The sequence below is a fragment of the Mixophyes fleayi genome, chromosome 2 (assembly GCF_038048845.1).
Source record: "Mixophyes fleayi isolate aMixFle1 chromosome 2, aMixFle1.hap1, whole genome shotgun sequence".
NCBI lineage: Eukaryota > Metazoa > Chordata > Amphibia > Anura > Limnodynastidae > Mixophyes > Mixophyes fleayi.
Genome location: NC_134403.1, coordinates 362,731,389 through 362,745,614, shown reverse-complemented (window position 1 = coordinate 362,745,614; position 14,226 = coordinate 362,731,389). Strand labels below are relative to the sequence as shown.

Sequence of the window (14,226 nt, the reverse complement as noted above, 5' to 3'; positions counted from 1 at the left end):
GACTCACTTACCTCCACCAGGAAGGTGAGTTTGTCATGTTCGTTCTCGGGTACCCCTTTTCCACACTTTTCTAGCTCATCTTTTGTTATGTGAAGTTTATTTTTAATCTGATCCTCCAGAGTGGGAAGTGATTTCTAAGAGTGAGAGAAAATGTTCTTATTGCAGAGAGTTATCATTATATGAGAGTTAAGGGAACGCACATGGTAAGATACCGCAGCTTGGGGGTTAGGGTGAGCTTATGGTCCACGTAACTCTTTCATTTGTGTCCAAAAGACAGAGTCCTCCAGGGCACAGTTAGAGAAGTCAAACAAAGGCATCTAAATAATAATAATAATAATAGGACTAAGACATCGTGATAATAATAATAATACATCGCAATAGTACGGCCAACTTACATTGATGTGCTCCACCAGTTCCATTGTGAGTCTTTGCGCTAGAAAGGGGACTGTGGCCTTCTCTTCACTCAGAAGATCGCTGCAGGAATGAAATTAAACAGTTAAAGGACCGGATGCATCATTACAGGTAATAAGGGGCTTTTTTCAGGGCAGTGAGTAAACATTAATTGTAATGTGTTGTGGGTGTTGTAAGATCAAATACATTCTTAGATGGTTTGTAATGCAATTCAAAATATTAAATAAAAAATGTAATTAACCATTAAAAATATCCACTCTGCTGCCGGCATCAGAAGTTCTATGTATGGTACCACTTGCTTAGATATAAGTCAGAGGCATCACTTATCCATGGCACATTTTGTAAGAGGTCAACAGCTTGTGATATATTTTTAAAGGTCAGTCAAATTAGCCTATTTATGAAAGGGAGAGATGCCCTTTCTCTTGCAAAAACTGGTGTTTTGTGGAGTTAGTGCTTCTCCCTATTTAACAAAGGTTTACCTCGTAGAAAACTTTCACAGTGTTTCACCGGAGAAAACTTTCACAGTGTTTCACCGGAGAAAACTTTCACAGTGTTTCTCCGGAGAAAGTTTTCCCAATCAAGTTATGGGGACACATGGTTTTGTAAGTACTGCCGTAGTCTTCTTCCCACCATCGCCATCTCAGGATAGGGCTAGCAAGAACTTATAGGTGAAAAAATGCTTTATTTATTTAAGTAATGGTGTGTTTCCTAAGGCCAGGAGCTGGTCTTGGACCTTGGATTGCACTTGGCAGACAATTAGGTGCACTTCAGCAAACAACAAAGCAGTCCGGCGAAACATTTTTTGTGTGGTTGATAAATGACCCTTAAGGGTAAATTCAATTTACATAATTGTCCCGCCTGACATTAACGCAATGTTCGGCTCTGCACATTACCGCTTATTATGATAAGGTACCTCCACTCATTTTTCTGTGCACCTCTATAGGGGCGGAGATACATCGCCGTGGGGTGCCTTCACAGACTGCTCCAGCGGCACTCTGCGACACATGGCTCCAAATTAAATTCTCCTACTATTTTCATGAATTAAAAAAAGACTGTACAGAGAAACTCACGAAAAATATTCATGATCTTCAAAAAATATCTTCTCCTTCTCAATGGCTTCCTTCAATGAGAGCTTGTCCTGAATATCCTGCTGACCTCGGCATTTCACGATCATATAACCTTTCTTCAGGTGGATAATGTTATTATTTACTATGTTAACAATAGTCTCCTCGGTGCCCTTGTCAATTAAATCCGGTTTAGTTAGAATTCCTGCAATAGAAAAAAAGGAAATCATTTGAGTAATAAAATGATCCCTGTGACAATACTATACATAAAATGTGTTCCTCAATCAACTTATGTACATGCAAAGCATCCGTTACGCAGCCATATCTGTGCATGTGCTTCGCTACAGGCTCAGCGGTAGAGAATCCCACTTGCACAGATTGCCTGAAAAACTTCTCTTGAGGGCCCCTATACTGTAGGGTCCCCAGGTTTTTTCCCCACCGCTGTTCCACAGATTACCTGAGATGATTTTTGAACTCACCCACAGTTCTCTCTCCACCAGGATCCACCTCACGAGCCATGTCTAGAGCTTCTGTGGTGGCAATGTCCACATTACACGGAACCACCACCAAGCAGATCGTCTCCTGTTTCTCAATATACTTTTTGATGAGCCTTTTGATCTGTAAACATAATATGTTACATGTAACGTATACAATCCAGGCATCGAGTATTGTTTAACATCCATTATTTTTATTTGTTGTATATTATGCTTCACTTATTGGTTTAGGGGTAAATGTATCAAGCTGAGAGTTTTTTCCGGCGGGTTTGAAAAACTAATCAGATTCTAGATATCATTAACTTAGTACATTCTACAAAACGACAGCTAGAATCTGATTGGTTGCTATAGGCAACATCTCCTCTTTTCAAACCCGCCGGAAAACTCTCAGCTTGATACATTTACCCCCTAGTGTCCTTTGAGATTGATATGCTACATTGTTTATTTTATATTATGTGTTTTCCGATATTATTTATATATTGCATTATGATTATATATATATATATATATATATATATATACCATAGTTTAACATCTCACCTTGTCTCCAATGTCTCTTGGTTGGTTTCCAACAGCCACTCTTGCAATTCCAGGGAGATCAATTAGTGTCAGATCAGGAATCTCAGGAGAGGTCACCTCAAGGCTTATAAGCTCAGAGCTGATCCCCACACCTGGACCAGCCATTGCATCCTGAGCTGCAAATGAGTAATAGGCAAAGAAACATTAGTTAAAGTATTGGGGGTAACCCCCCCTCCTGCTTAGAGGGGAAACTATTTATATGCAATATCCGTTTGGCTGTATGTGTGAGTGCTGAAGGAACCACACTATGGGCATGATGGAAGGTGTAGTGTGATCGGGGGTTCTCATGAGGATCCTACTCCGGTTACCAAGGGTTAGTGAGATAGAGTGAGCTGAAGATCGAGTGCAAAGCAAGTCTGAGTTCCAAGAGGGAGGCTCCCAAACCCAGTGAATGTTGTGAGGAGCTGGCAAGAAGCTGAGTGTGTGAGAGCTTCAATATAGAAGACCTGGACAGAGAATAGTAAATCTGACCTATCGAGGAATCGAGTAAGGAAGGCGAAGGTACCCATGTGTGACAGCATTGAGAGTGAGGCCTGAGGCTGAGCAAGCTGTAGAGACTTGCAGTGTAGATGAGAGGTAGAGACAGAGTAACGTCCACCGCTATGAGCCACTACCTTCATGTGCATTTCACCAAGGAACTATGCAGGAGAGAGGAAAAGGTTTATGTAATAAAGATGTGCATTTATTTAATCAAGAGAGATGGTCTGGTGCCTAGTCTCTGTACTTGTATCAGCTGCTCTCCAACTAATATGTTACTTAAACTGCATGGAGCACCTGTTCACTTTAAATCCACCAGAGCTTGAGGAGGACTAAGCAAGGATGAGATCCAATGAAGAGGTAGGTGCTTGGGGGATGCACCTACCCACACTGCCAGTGAACAGGGTGTAATACACAGGGCCACCAGAACACGGTAAGTGCGGCAGGAGGGTGCTGTATTTACCTGGGCTCCCACCAGCCCAGCTGTGTCAAAACTTTTATTTTTGGGTGTGAGCCACAAAGAAATTATTTCTCATCTGTTTTTGACAAATGATCGTTTTACCCACAACACAAGACACAGATAATATCCGGGAGGTGCTTATATCACTCACCTTTCATGATTTCCTTCTCCACCTCCATGGGATTCTCCAGCTCTTGGTTGATTGTTAAATAGCTGATTTTTCCTTTCCATTCCGAATCCTTTTTACCTTTCACAAGTTTAAGCTCTAAGGGACATCTGGTGACAATCCCTGCAAAACAAGAAGGGGTCTGAAATGATCAAGTCACAGTTCCATCATTTTATTACTTACATTACAAACAATATCACATACAAAGGATAGGATGTCTAACTTACTTCTAGGTAAACTAATATTAACCTCACACGGCTCATTCAGAGGAGAATAGTGGGACCAGAACAGAGATCACATTAGTGGCCTTAGATTGTATTTGGAGTATGAGGGATAACCTGCAGCAGATGAGCATGAATGAGCTTCACTCTAACTCGCCTCTAGACTGTCCTTCTACAAGTGTGGACTTTAGATTCCCGAGAGATTATGGAAGACAAGTAAGAATTGTGCAGAAGGGGAGGAGAATGTGTTAATGTGGCTCTACAGGGGAAGAGATGGAAGGATGTGCTGCGTCACGGGGGGAGAGAGAGGAGAATATGCCTGCGACACGGGGGAGAGAGGGGAGAATACGCCTGCGACATGGGGGAGAGAGAGGAGAGATTGTGCTGCGACATGGGGGAGAGAGGGCAGATGGCGCTACGACACGGGGGGAGAGAGGGCAGATGGCGCTACGACACGGGGGGAGAGAGGGCAGAAGGCGCTAAGACACAGGGGGGAGAGAGGGCAGAAAGCTCTAAGACACAGGGAGGAGAGAGGGCAGAAGGCGCTATGACACGGGGGGTGAGAGGGCAGAAGGCGCTAAGACACGGGGGAGAAAGGGCAGAAGGCGCTACGACACAGGAGGAGAGAGGGCAGAAGGCGCTACGACACAGGAGGAGAGAGGGCAGAAGGCGCTATGACACGGGGGCAGAGAGGGCAGAAAGCACTAAGACACGGGGAGAGAGGGCAGAAGGCGCTATGACACTGGGGGTAGAGGGCAGAAGGCGCTACGACATGGGGGAGAGAGGGCAGAAGGCGCTACGACATGGGGAGAGAGGGCAGAAGGCACTACGACATGGGGAGAGAGGGCAGAAGGCACTACGACATGGGGAGAGAGGGCAGAAGGCGCTACGACATGGGGAGAGAGGGCAGAAGGCGCTACGACATGGGGAGAGAGGGCAGAAGGCGCTACGACATGGGGAGAGAGGGCAGAAGGCACTACTACACAGGGGAGAGAGGGCAGAAGGTGCTACGACACGGGGGGAGAGAGAATGCGCTACTACACATGGGAGGGAGGGCAGAATGCATTGCGACAGGGGAGAGAAGGAAGAATGCAATGCGACACGAGAGAGAGAAGGCAGAAGGCACTATGACACGGGGGGACAGAAGGCAGAATGCACTACGACATGGGGAAGGGAAGGTAGAATGCGCTGTGACACAGGGGAGAGAGGAAAGAATGTGATGCGACAGGGGTGAGACAGGGAAGAAAGCACTACGACACGGGGGAGAGGGAAGAAAGCACTACGACACGGGGGAGAGAGGGAAGAATGTGCTATGACACAGGGGGAGAGAGGGAAGAATGCGCTACGACACAGGGAGAGAGAGGGAAGAATGCGCTACGACACAGGGAGAGAGAGGGAAGAATGTGCTACGGCACGGTGGGAGAGAGGGAAGAATGCGCTACGACGCGGGGGAGAGAGGGAAGAATGCGCTACGACACGGGGGAGAGAGGGAAGAATGTGCTACGGCACGGTGGGAGAGAGGGAAGAATGCGCTACGACACGGGGGAGAGAGGGAAGAATGCGCTACGACACGGGGAGAGAGGGAAGAATGCGCTACGACAAGGGGGAGAGAGGGAAGAATGTGCTACGACACGGGGGAGAGAGGGAAGAATGTGCTATGGCACGGTTGGAGAGGGAAGAATATGCTGCTACAGAGGAAGAGGGAAGGGGCTGTTGACAATCCAAAAGATAAGGCCCTGAACTGGAAATGCTGAGACTGCCCAGTGAACCTGAGGATACACTGATGTCCCTCCTATACTGGTATACGCGTGTGTACCTTGATGTCCATGGACACCATGAACTCTCCCTGCCCCATACTGCTGATTACAGACCTTAGTGACTCCATTTTTAACTTGTCCATCGGTAGATGGATGTTCAAGGACTTTAGGAATGGTATGTAAAACATGTCCATATTTTTAACTAAGAAAAGATTGGAGTAGAAACCCCATCCTCTTTCCTTTTTTGGGACCAGAGATATAACTCTGCAAGACAGGAAAGTGTGAATGGCCTATTCTTTTTGTGGGTTCTCCTGTTGGACCCATGATGAATAACCTCTGCAGGGGAGACCATGTGACATCTATCATGTAGCCCCATGAGACTATGCCCTGTTCAAAGCATATGATATTGAATCAAATCACCTGTCCTGGTACAGGAGCAGACGGGCACCCACCACAGGAGCCCGCTGGTGGGCATCCAGCCAGTCACATAATTTTCTTATCAGTGGGCGTGGAAGCTGGGCACCTGGCTGCCCAGGATTGCTTACCTCTCCACTGGTTTCCCCGGGCTCTGGAGGTGGCCTGGCATGTAGACTTTTATTGGGGAACGAAAGGACCAAAAGGAAGGATCCCTAGGCCTAGGAGCATTGGATGGAAGGAATGAGCTCTTCTCCTAGTAGCCTCCCCCTGCCACTTCTACCCCAGCTTTTATTCCAACTCTGGGCCAAACAAAACCTCACCAGAAAATGGAATCTTTTTGGACTCTGAGTTTGTTCGCCAAGCTCTCAACCAGATACCATGGTGAGCAGCCATAGGCAAGACCAAAATCCTGGTCCCCAGTCGACGCATAGCCTCCGCTGCACTGAGCCTCTGCTTCACATGCTGAACACAAAGCTCCCATGTCTGTCTGTGCACACTTGAGTTTAGTACACTTAGAGCAGGCCAAAATCTCTGCCACCGTTCCCTCTTGAGGAAAGCCCTTGAGGTCTTACCCTTCCCAGGCATACTCAAGTGAGGGAGGCAATAAAGTACAAGGTATATGTATTTACTAGTACAGACAGAAAGAAGGTGTCACTGTCGTAAAATTTGTGTGATCCAAACAGTGCCGCTATCTTATACAGAAAGGAAACACACACGTACTCACACAGAGGATGAGAACAATACTTCCAAATGTATGCTGCCAATATGGTAACACTCTCTCAGTGAGTGTGTCAAATAATAATCCACCAGTCCTGTGAGGACACCCCCACCTTGTCGATCTCCATTGATGCATAGGGCGACCAAATTGGCACCCCGGTTATCACCGAGTTGCCCAACAGGGATAGACCGCTTTGCATAGGAAACAAAATACTCCCCTCTCCGATGAAGCACTGGAAACAAGTTGACGCTTAAGGATCCCGGCTATATTCTATTATAATCCCTCCGTCGCAGCTCCGAGTGCCGGAACCCAGCGCTACATGTTACCAGCCAAAAATAATTAACATAAACAAATGCACATAGAATAAGTACTTTAAAAAGTGGGAGCTGCTGAGCAGCCTCCTAAAACTTTCTGGTTCCTGCAGGCACTTTATATAAACTGAGTATTCTGTGACCACTAGAGGTATAGAGGGAGAGGAGCTCGTCCATTGAAGAATTATTTAAAGAGCCAGAGCTCCTCACACTCATATTTATACCCCAATGGTAATCCAGTCTCCCCATAGTATATCAGAGAAATAAGGTTAGTGGGTCTTTAATACAACGTTAATTACATGAACTTGTAGTACTGCAGGGGTAAACACAGGATTTGTAGAGGGGGGTTTCCACGCCACGCCGCCAGTGGGCGTGGCCAGCATGCATGGGAGCATGGCTATAATTTTAGACAGTGCTTGGCTGCTCTCCAACTCTTCTAATCTCCATAATATACATGGGCAATGCTGCGTGCACCACTGTTAGCTCTCCCTTTTCAAGCAGAGCCGTGTGAAGCAGTGGCAGGGTTCAGCCATCTCAATTATACAGTGCCCCAGGCTTTGAGGGGGGTTTCCACACACTAGGAAACCCCCCCCCTCGGTTTTTCTATGTACTGTGGAAACTGTACATGGTGAAATATAGTTGCTGCATTAAATCTTGTGGCCAACAGGTGGTGATAAAGCACCAAACCTTTCTTACACTGCCAGGCACTGTGGTTATTGTAAATTATTTTAGGTCAAAATGCAAATTAATATAGGCTTTAAAGTTTAATATGTGTTATAAATATTTTTTATGAGTGTTTCCTGTATTTATGAGATGTATACCATAGACGGTTTCTCACTGCAGTAACTGATGTGTGTACATTTTACAGTGAACTGAAGAGGATAAAAACAAGGTTCTCACCGCTGCCTCTGGGGAGAGTGACTCCAGACAGAGCCTCCAGAACAGAACTTTTCCCAGAACTCTGATCACCGATGACTGCGATCGCCGGTAACGCCAGATCCTTCTCCACCCCCAGTGACCTCAACGAGTCAATGAGATCAATACATGGACGGATCTTCTCCTCATAGGTGTCATACAAGTAGTTAGACATCCTGTAAGAAGAAAAATATACAATGCAGTGCATCCTATTTCTCATCATCAAGTATATAATACATATCTCCCAACATTTATCATGGATAATTCATGACAAAATGTGCATAAGAAAGGGGCGTGGTCATGTTAGAAGGGTGTGGTCACATCACATTGAGGGCATGATATATGATATATCCCCGTGGGGGAATGCACAGTAATTTGGAAGTACTGGGCCACCCCTTGCCCCCTTCCCCTCCCTGAAAACACCCCATTAATGTTGTGCACACCTACCACAGGATCACTCAGTTTGACCTATCTCACAACGAATCAGGACAAAAGTCCTGAAACACAAGGCGGCGGGACAGTCGCCTCAAATCAGGACTGTCCTGCCTAAGTCGGGATAGTTGGAAGTTATACATAATGTTACGATTAGATCAGGGCTACAGAGACAATGTTATAAAGGCAAATTTGAAGTGTAGAAAGAAACACAACTACCAATCTACGTCTGTCATTTCATATTCTGAAGATAAACACGTTCTCCCATGGCAAAACAGGTATGGAGCACTCCAGGAGAAATGCAGTTTCGGTACACATAAAACAAAGTAAGAAAAACAATATTGTGTAACACAAGGTTCTGTGTGCTCCTTAAAGGAAACTTGCTCCTGCCAGTAATACCGCTTTCATACTGCCGTCCCAGCAATATCCCGGGTTTTTCAAGCCGGGTTTTTGCCGGGGCTCGGAGCGTCCCAGCTCAGAAACACCATTCATACTGCACCTCGAACCCCAGGTTTTTAGACCTGGGATTTTTGACTTGTACCATTCATACTGCACCAAGACCCGGGTCGTTTGAGCTCGCCCCGGCAAAAACCCAGGATTTTGGTGCAGTATGAATGGGGTATAATTGTCCCATGTACCCAGCATCATTGTCAGAAAGAAAATTATATTATATTAAATATAACCACCATGTTACGTGTTACGCAGCACTTTCCTGAGCAGGGAGTCCATTTATCATTGGTGAGCAGCGGGCGGCAGGGAGAAAAATCTTGCATACTGCAAATACCGCAACGATACAAAATGTCCTGCCGCTGGTATTTACCATATTAGGGCTCAATGGCAAACTCTGGCAACCCCCCATCCTTCATATAAACCAACTAAAACCCCCTTTACCCAGTGGTGGGATTCAGCCGGTTCGCACCGGTTCTATAGAACCGATTCCTAAAATACTTGCTGTTCGGCAGAACCGTTTGCTGGCCTGCTGTGTGGCTGCTTTAAATTTTTACACCTTGTGCACTGCAGCTTGCCCTGCTGGCCTGGACAACGATCCCAAATCAGTTTAATAGCTCACACCGGCCTGGCTCTGCTGTTCTAAGCTGTGCAGGGCTGTCCAGGCTGTCAGTCATCATGTAAGCCCCACCCTGCCTCCCTTGTTCTTTGCAATGATTGGTTGGCTCCCCCTACACGTGTCCTGAACGCACAACAGACTGTGCAGAGGAGAGATGTGAGAAGAAGATCCAGCCCAGGGCGGAGGCCGCGGAGCCACCATCAGCCACCATCACGCGGCAACGCAGAAGAGCAGAGCAGACAGGCAGCCCGGGCCAGGAGTACGGACATTACTGGGTCACTCACCGTCGCCGACCGTCGGCATCTGGGGTGAGTAACCGTGATGATGCTGATGTGCTGAGCCTGTCACTGCAGTGTTTAATGTGGCAAGAGAGGGGAGGGGGCGGCTGAAGGCTGCTGCTAGCTTGCTGAGGAGGAGAAGGTTAGCTCAGGGGCTGCCAGGTAGCTGCACAAATTGGGGAGAGACTGAGAGGGAAGCCAGTATGGCTGGGCTGGTTGCTGGGCTGGCTGAGGGCTGGCCAGAGAGGAGCCATTTTAATTAGCCTGTAGTGGTGGGGGTGGGAGGGGGGAATCAAAATGGCGCAGTAGTATGATGAAGATTCTTCATGCTGCCATGGGACCATGACTTCTGTACTTAGAGTGAGGCTGAGATGTATGCTTCTACTTCCATGTCCATAAATAAATGTTATTATATACAATTTTTTTTAATGTTTTTTATGTAGCCCTTGAAACAAGGATGAAAAGGCAACATACTTTGAGAGATTTTTTTCAATAAGAAAACAAAGTCAGATTCTGCTGTTGTATCAGAATTGCCCTTGGAAGGTTCAACACGGTCACTAGCACAACCAATCCAGTGTGAAGAAAGCAGCACGTCAATTGAAATAGAAAATCACAACAACTCCAATATTGCAGACAGTCTTCCGGAATGCTGGTCAGTGCAACAATATAAAAATTTTAAAGAAAAATATGAAGGCCTGGGCATTTGTAACAAAAAGTTAGGTTGTGAGTATTGTGCGAAATATGATTTCATAAAAGAGAAAAGTGTTCATGTGTCAAAAGAGTGGAAAGGTTTTCAGATTGAGGCATCAGGGAAAAACAGAATGGTACAACAAGCTTCTCTAAGGAAAAAAATGAAAGAACATTTTTCCTCAAATGCTCATAACATTTGTAAAGACAACTTCAAAATACGTGAGCAGAATACTATAACAAACGTAGTAGATACAATGAATAAAAAATATTTCAGCACTACTTGTAGAGTATTTAATACAATTTACAGCCTGACAAAAAGATGTAAACCATTTTTAGACATAGAAGATGAGATCGAACTGCAAATGAAAAATGGATTAGATATGGAAATAGGATTGCATTCACGTAAAACTGCTGTGAAAATAGTAGATTTTATTGCCAAGGAAATTAAAAAAGAAATATTTACTAAAATTACTGCAAAAGATAAGAAAATATGTTTGATTATTGATGAAGCTTCAACTATATCTTGCAAACCAGTTATAATACTGTTCTTAAAAGTTGAGGACTCAGTTTCATCTCCAACAATTTTTGTTGAGCTAGTTGAATTGGAAAAACAAGATGCAGAGACAATATGTTCTTCAGTTCTGGAAAGCTTACATAAAATTGGGCTTACCAAGAACTACTTACAAAAAAATTTAATCGGATTTTGCTCTGATGGTGCAAGTGTTATGCTTGGGCGAAAATCTGGAGTGAGCACTAGGATCACAAAAGACTTCCCAAACATAATAATATGGCACTGTTTAAACCATCGCCTCCAACTTGTTTTAGATGACTCAATAAAGGAAATAAAGCAAGTAAATCATTTCAAAATATTCCTTGATAAGATATATACTATTTTTCATCAATCCAATAAGAACCAGATTGAACTTACCAAAATATCCGAACAACTTGGAATTGAAATTATTAAGATTGGTAGAATTTTGGGACCAAGATGGGCTGCCTGTAGTTTAAGGTCAAGCCTAGCTGTGTGGCGCGCTTATCCTGCACTACATCACTATTTTTCTTCAAATGCCAAGTACTTGGGTATGGCTACCCGTCTTAAAAATATATATTTTTTAACTGATTTGGCATTAATGATTGATATTTTAAACAAAATTTCTCTGCTTTCCAATGCACTGCAAGCAAGAAATACAGACATAATAAAGGCTGAAAAACTTGTGATTCGATCTATTAAAGCATTTGAAATGCTTGAAAAAGAAAAGGGTCCATACGAAAAAAAGGTTAATGAATTAATTACTTCAGAAAGCTACAAAAAAATCGATTTTGTAGAAAATCATCGGTTTGTTGGCCTTCCTCCGAAAACACTCTTACAAGGCATTGTTACGAATTTAAAAAAAAGATTAATGGATTGTGGCCATTTAAAAGCAAGTTGTAGTAGCCAATTTGATGATAGTAATACATTACAATTTCTCAAGTTTTTGGAGCCTGATTACTGGAATATTGAAGAAGTAATAGTTCCATGGAAAGCAGCTGAAGAGCAATTGCATGTATTTAATACATTTTTCAATTACCAAATTGAGATTAATGAGTATCGAGATTTTGTGGAAAATGTGTTAGAAAGCAACGAGAACTATTCAATTCCTGAAAGTGTTCAAAGAGCTAGAAATATTGTCAGAACAATTGCTGTAAGTTCAGCAGAAGCAGAAAGGGGTTTTTCAAAGATGAACATTATATGTTCTGAGAAGAGAAGTCGGCTAACTGTTTCCAATATATCAAACATTATGATTATCGGTCTTATCGGCCTACCGCTGAAGGAATGGAATCCTACTCCTACAGTGCAAAGATGGTTAAGGGTAAATCACACAGCTGATGATGCTCGGATAAAAGCAAAGAAAATTGCAAGTGAGGACGCCAATCAAACAGCAATATGGAAATATCTTCACTAACTGTTTATGAGGTATTTAATATTACAAATCTTCCGTTACACATAATCTAGTTGTCTTTACCTCTTTTACTGTTCTTATTGCAGTATTTAATGCGTGAATTGTTAGACTACCTTTCGGTATATCTTTTGGTATAGTTAAAATGGTCATTAGGACATAGAACCTGTTGTTAATTTTTTACCGGCATCTAACACTGCTGGTTACTGGAAGATCTGACTCTACTGGTAGCTAAGCTCCCATATGCACATAAAGATGTCACCCATTGATGAATGAGTAGTGGCTTCCCCAGCAGCGATTGACTCCATTAGAAAGGTAAGCTAATGCCATCTTGAGATGGCATTCATTTTTTAAGGTTGGCAGTGAAAAGCTTTGCTTTTCACTGCTTGGTAAATTGGGTCACATTGCAGTCCCCATAAAGCTTACAGGGACTGCTGTGACCAAAGTTAAGGCAGGAGAAATCTCTTATTTCTCCTGTTATCTCTTATTTCTCCTGTTTTAACCCCTTGATAAATGAAAAGAAAAGCTGTGATGGCCGTTATCCAGGGAAAACAACAGTTCTCTTCAGATTTTTTTTGCAGCTTAGTAAATAAACCCATAAATGTTTTAATGTCTTACCACACAAACACACACACACACTAGGGTCCATTTCTGTCAGGAGTCAATAAACCGAACAGTATGTGCCTCTCATGCCCACTCACCTGCTTGTTCCTCTCATGCCCACTCACCTGCTTGTTCCTCTCATGTCCACTCACCTGCCTGTGCCTCTCATGCCCACTCACCTGCTTGTTCCTCTCATGTCCACTCACCTGCCTGTGCCTCTCATGCCCACTCACCTGCTTGTTCCTCTCATGTCCACTCACCTGCCTGTGCCTCTCATGACCACTCACCTGCTTGTTCCTCTCATGTCCACTCACCTGCCTGTGCCTCTCATGACCATTCACCTGCCGGTGCCTCTTACGCCCACTCACCTGCTTGTGCCTCTCATGCCCCTTCACCTGCTTGTGCCTCTCATGCCCCTTCACCTGCCTGTGCCTCTCATGTACACTCACCTGACTGTGCCTCTCATGTCCACTCGCCTGCCGGTGCCTCTTACGCCCACTTACCTGCTTGTGCCTCTCATGCCCACTCACCTGCTTGTGCCTCTCATGCCCACACACCTGCCTGCACCTCTCATGCCCACTTACCTGACTGTGCCTCTCATGCCCACTCACCTGACTGTGCCTCTCATGTCCACTCACCTGCTCGTGCCTTTCATGCTCACTCACCTGCTCGTGCCTCTCATGCCCACTCAGCTGCTTGTGCTTCCCATGCCCACTCACCTGCTCATGCCTCTCATGCCCATTCACCTTCTCGTGCCTCTCATGCCCACTCACCTGCTTGTGCCTTTCATGCCCACTCACCTGCTTGTGCCTCTCATGCCCACACACCTGCCTGCGCCTCTCATGCCCACTTACCTGACTGTGCCTCTCATGCCCACTCACCTGACTGTGCCTCTCATGTCCACTCACCTGCTCGTGCCTTTCATGCTCACTCACCTGCTCGTGCCTCTCATGCCCACTCAGCTGCTTGTGCTTCCCATGCCCACTCACCTGCTCATGCCCATTCACCTTCTCGTGCCTCTCATGCCCACTCACCTGCTTGTGCCTCTCATGCCCACTCACCTGCTCGTGCCTCTCATGCCCATTCACCTTCTCGTGCCTCTCATGCCCATTCACCTGCCTGTGCCTCTCATGCTTCTTCACCTGCTCGTGCCTCTCATGCTTCTTCACCTGCTCGTGCCTCTCATGCCCATTCACCTGCTCGTGCCTCTCATGCCCATTCACCTGCTCG

General features: G+C 45.1%; 2 protein-coding genes across 2 annotated transcripts in view; one reads left to right on the top strand and one right to left on the bottom strand.

The window, feature by feature from the left end:
• The window catches only part of LOC142139569 (interferon-induced GTP-binding protein Mx1-like), a 32,904-nt gene that overhangs the window by 17,484 nt on the left and 1,194 nt on the right, over positions 1-14,226 (bottom strand). The window contains exons 2-8 of the mRNA XM_075197278.1: positions 7,976-8,166; positions 3,637-3,774; positions 2,510-2,664; positions 1,955-2,093; positions 1,482-1,680; positions 396-474; positions 12-134 (exon numbers count right to left, since the gene is read on the bottom strand). Coding sequence (XP_075053379.1) covers positions 12-134; positions 396-474; positions 1,482-1,680; positions 1,955-2,093; positions 2,510-2,664; positions 3,637-3,774; positions 7,976-8,165 — 1,023 coding nt within the window. The 5' untranslated portion in view covers position 8,166. The remainder of the gene's footprint in view (positions 1-11; positions 135-395; positions 475-1,481; positions 1,681-1,954; positions 2,094-2,509; positions 2,665-3,636; positions 3,775-7,975; positions 8,167-14,226) is intronic.
• Positions 8,703-12,812, top strand: LOC142139979 (E3 SUMO-protein ligase KIAA1586-like). The gene is made up of 4 exons (XM_075197842.1): positions 8,703-8,748; positions 9,627-9,796; positions 10,264-12,138; positions 12,804-12,812. The coding sequence occupies exons 1-4, from the start codon at positions 8,703-8,705 to the stop codon at positions 12,810-12,812; spliced, it is 2,100 nt and encodes a 699-aa protein (XP_075053943.1).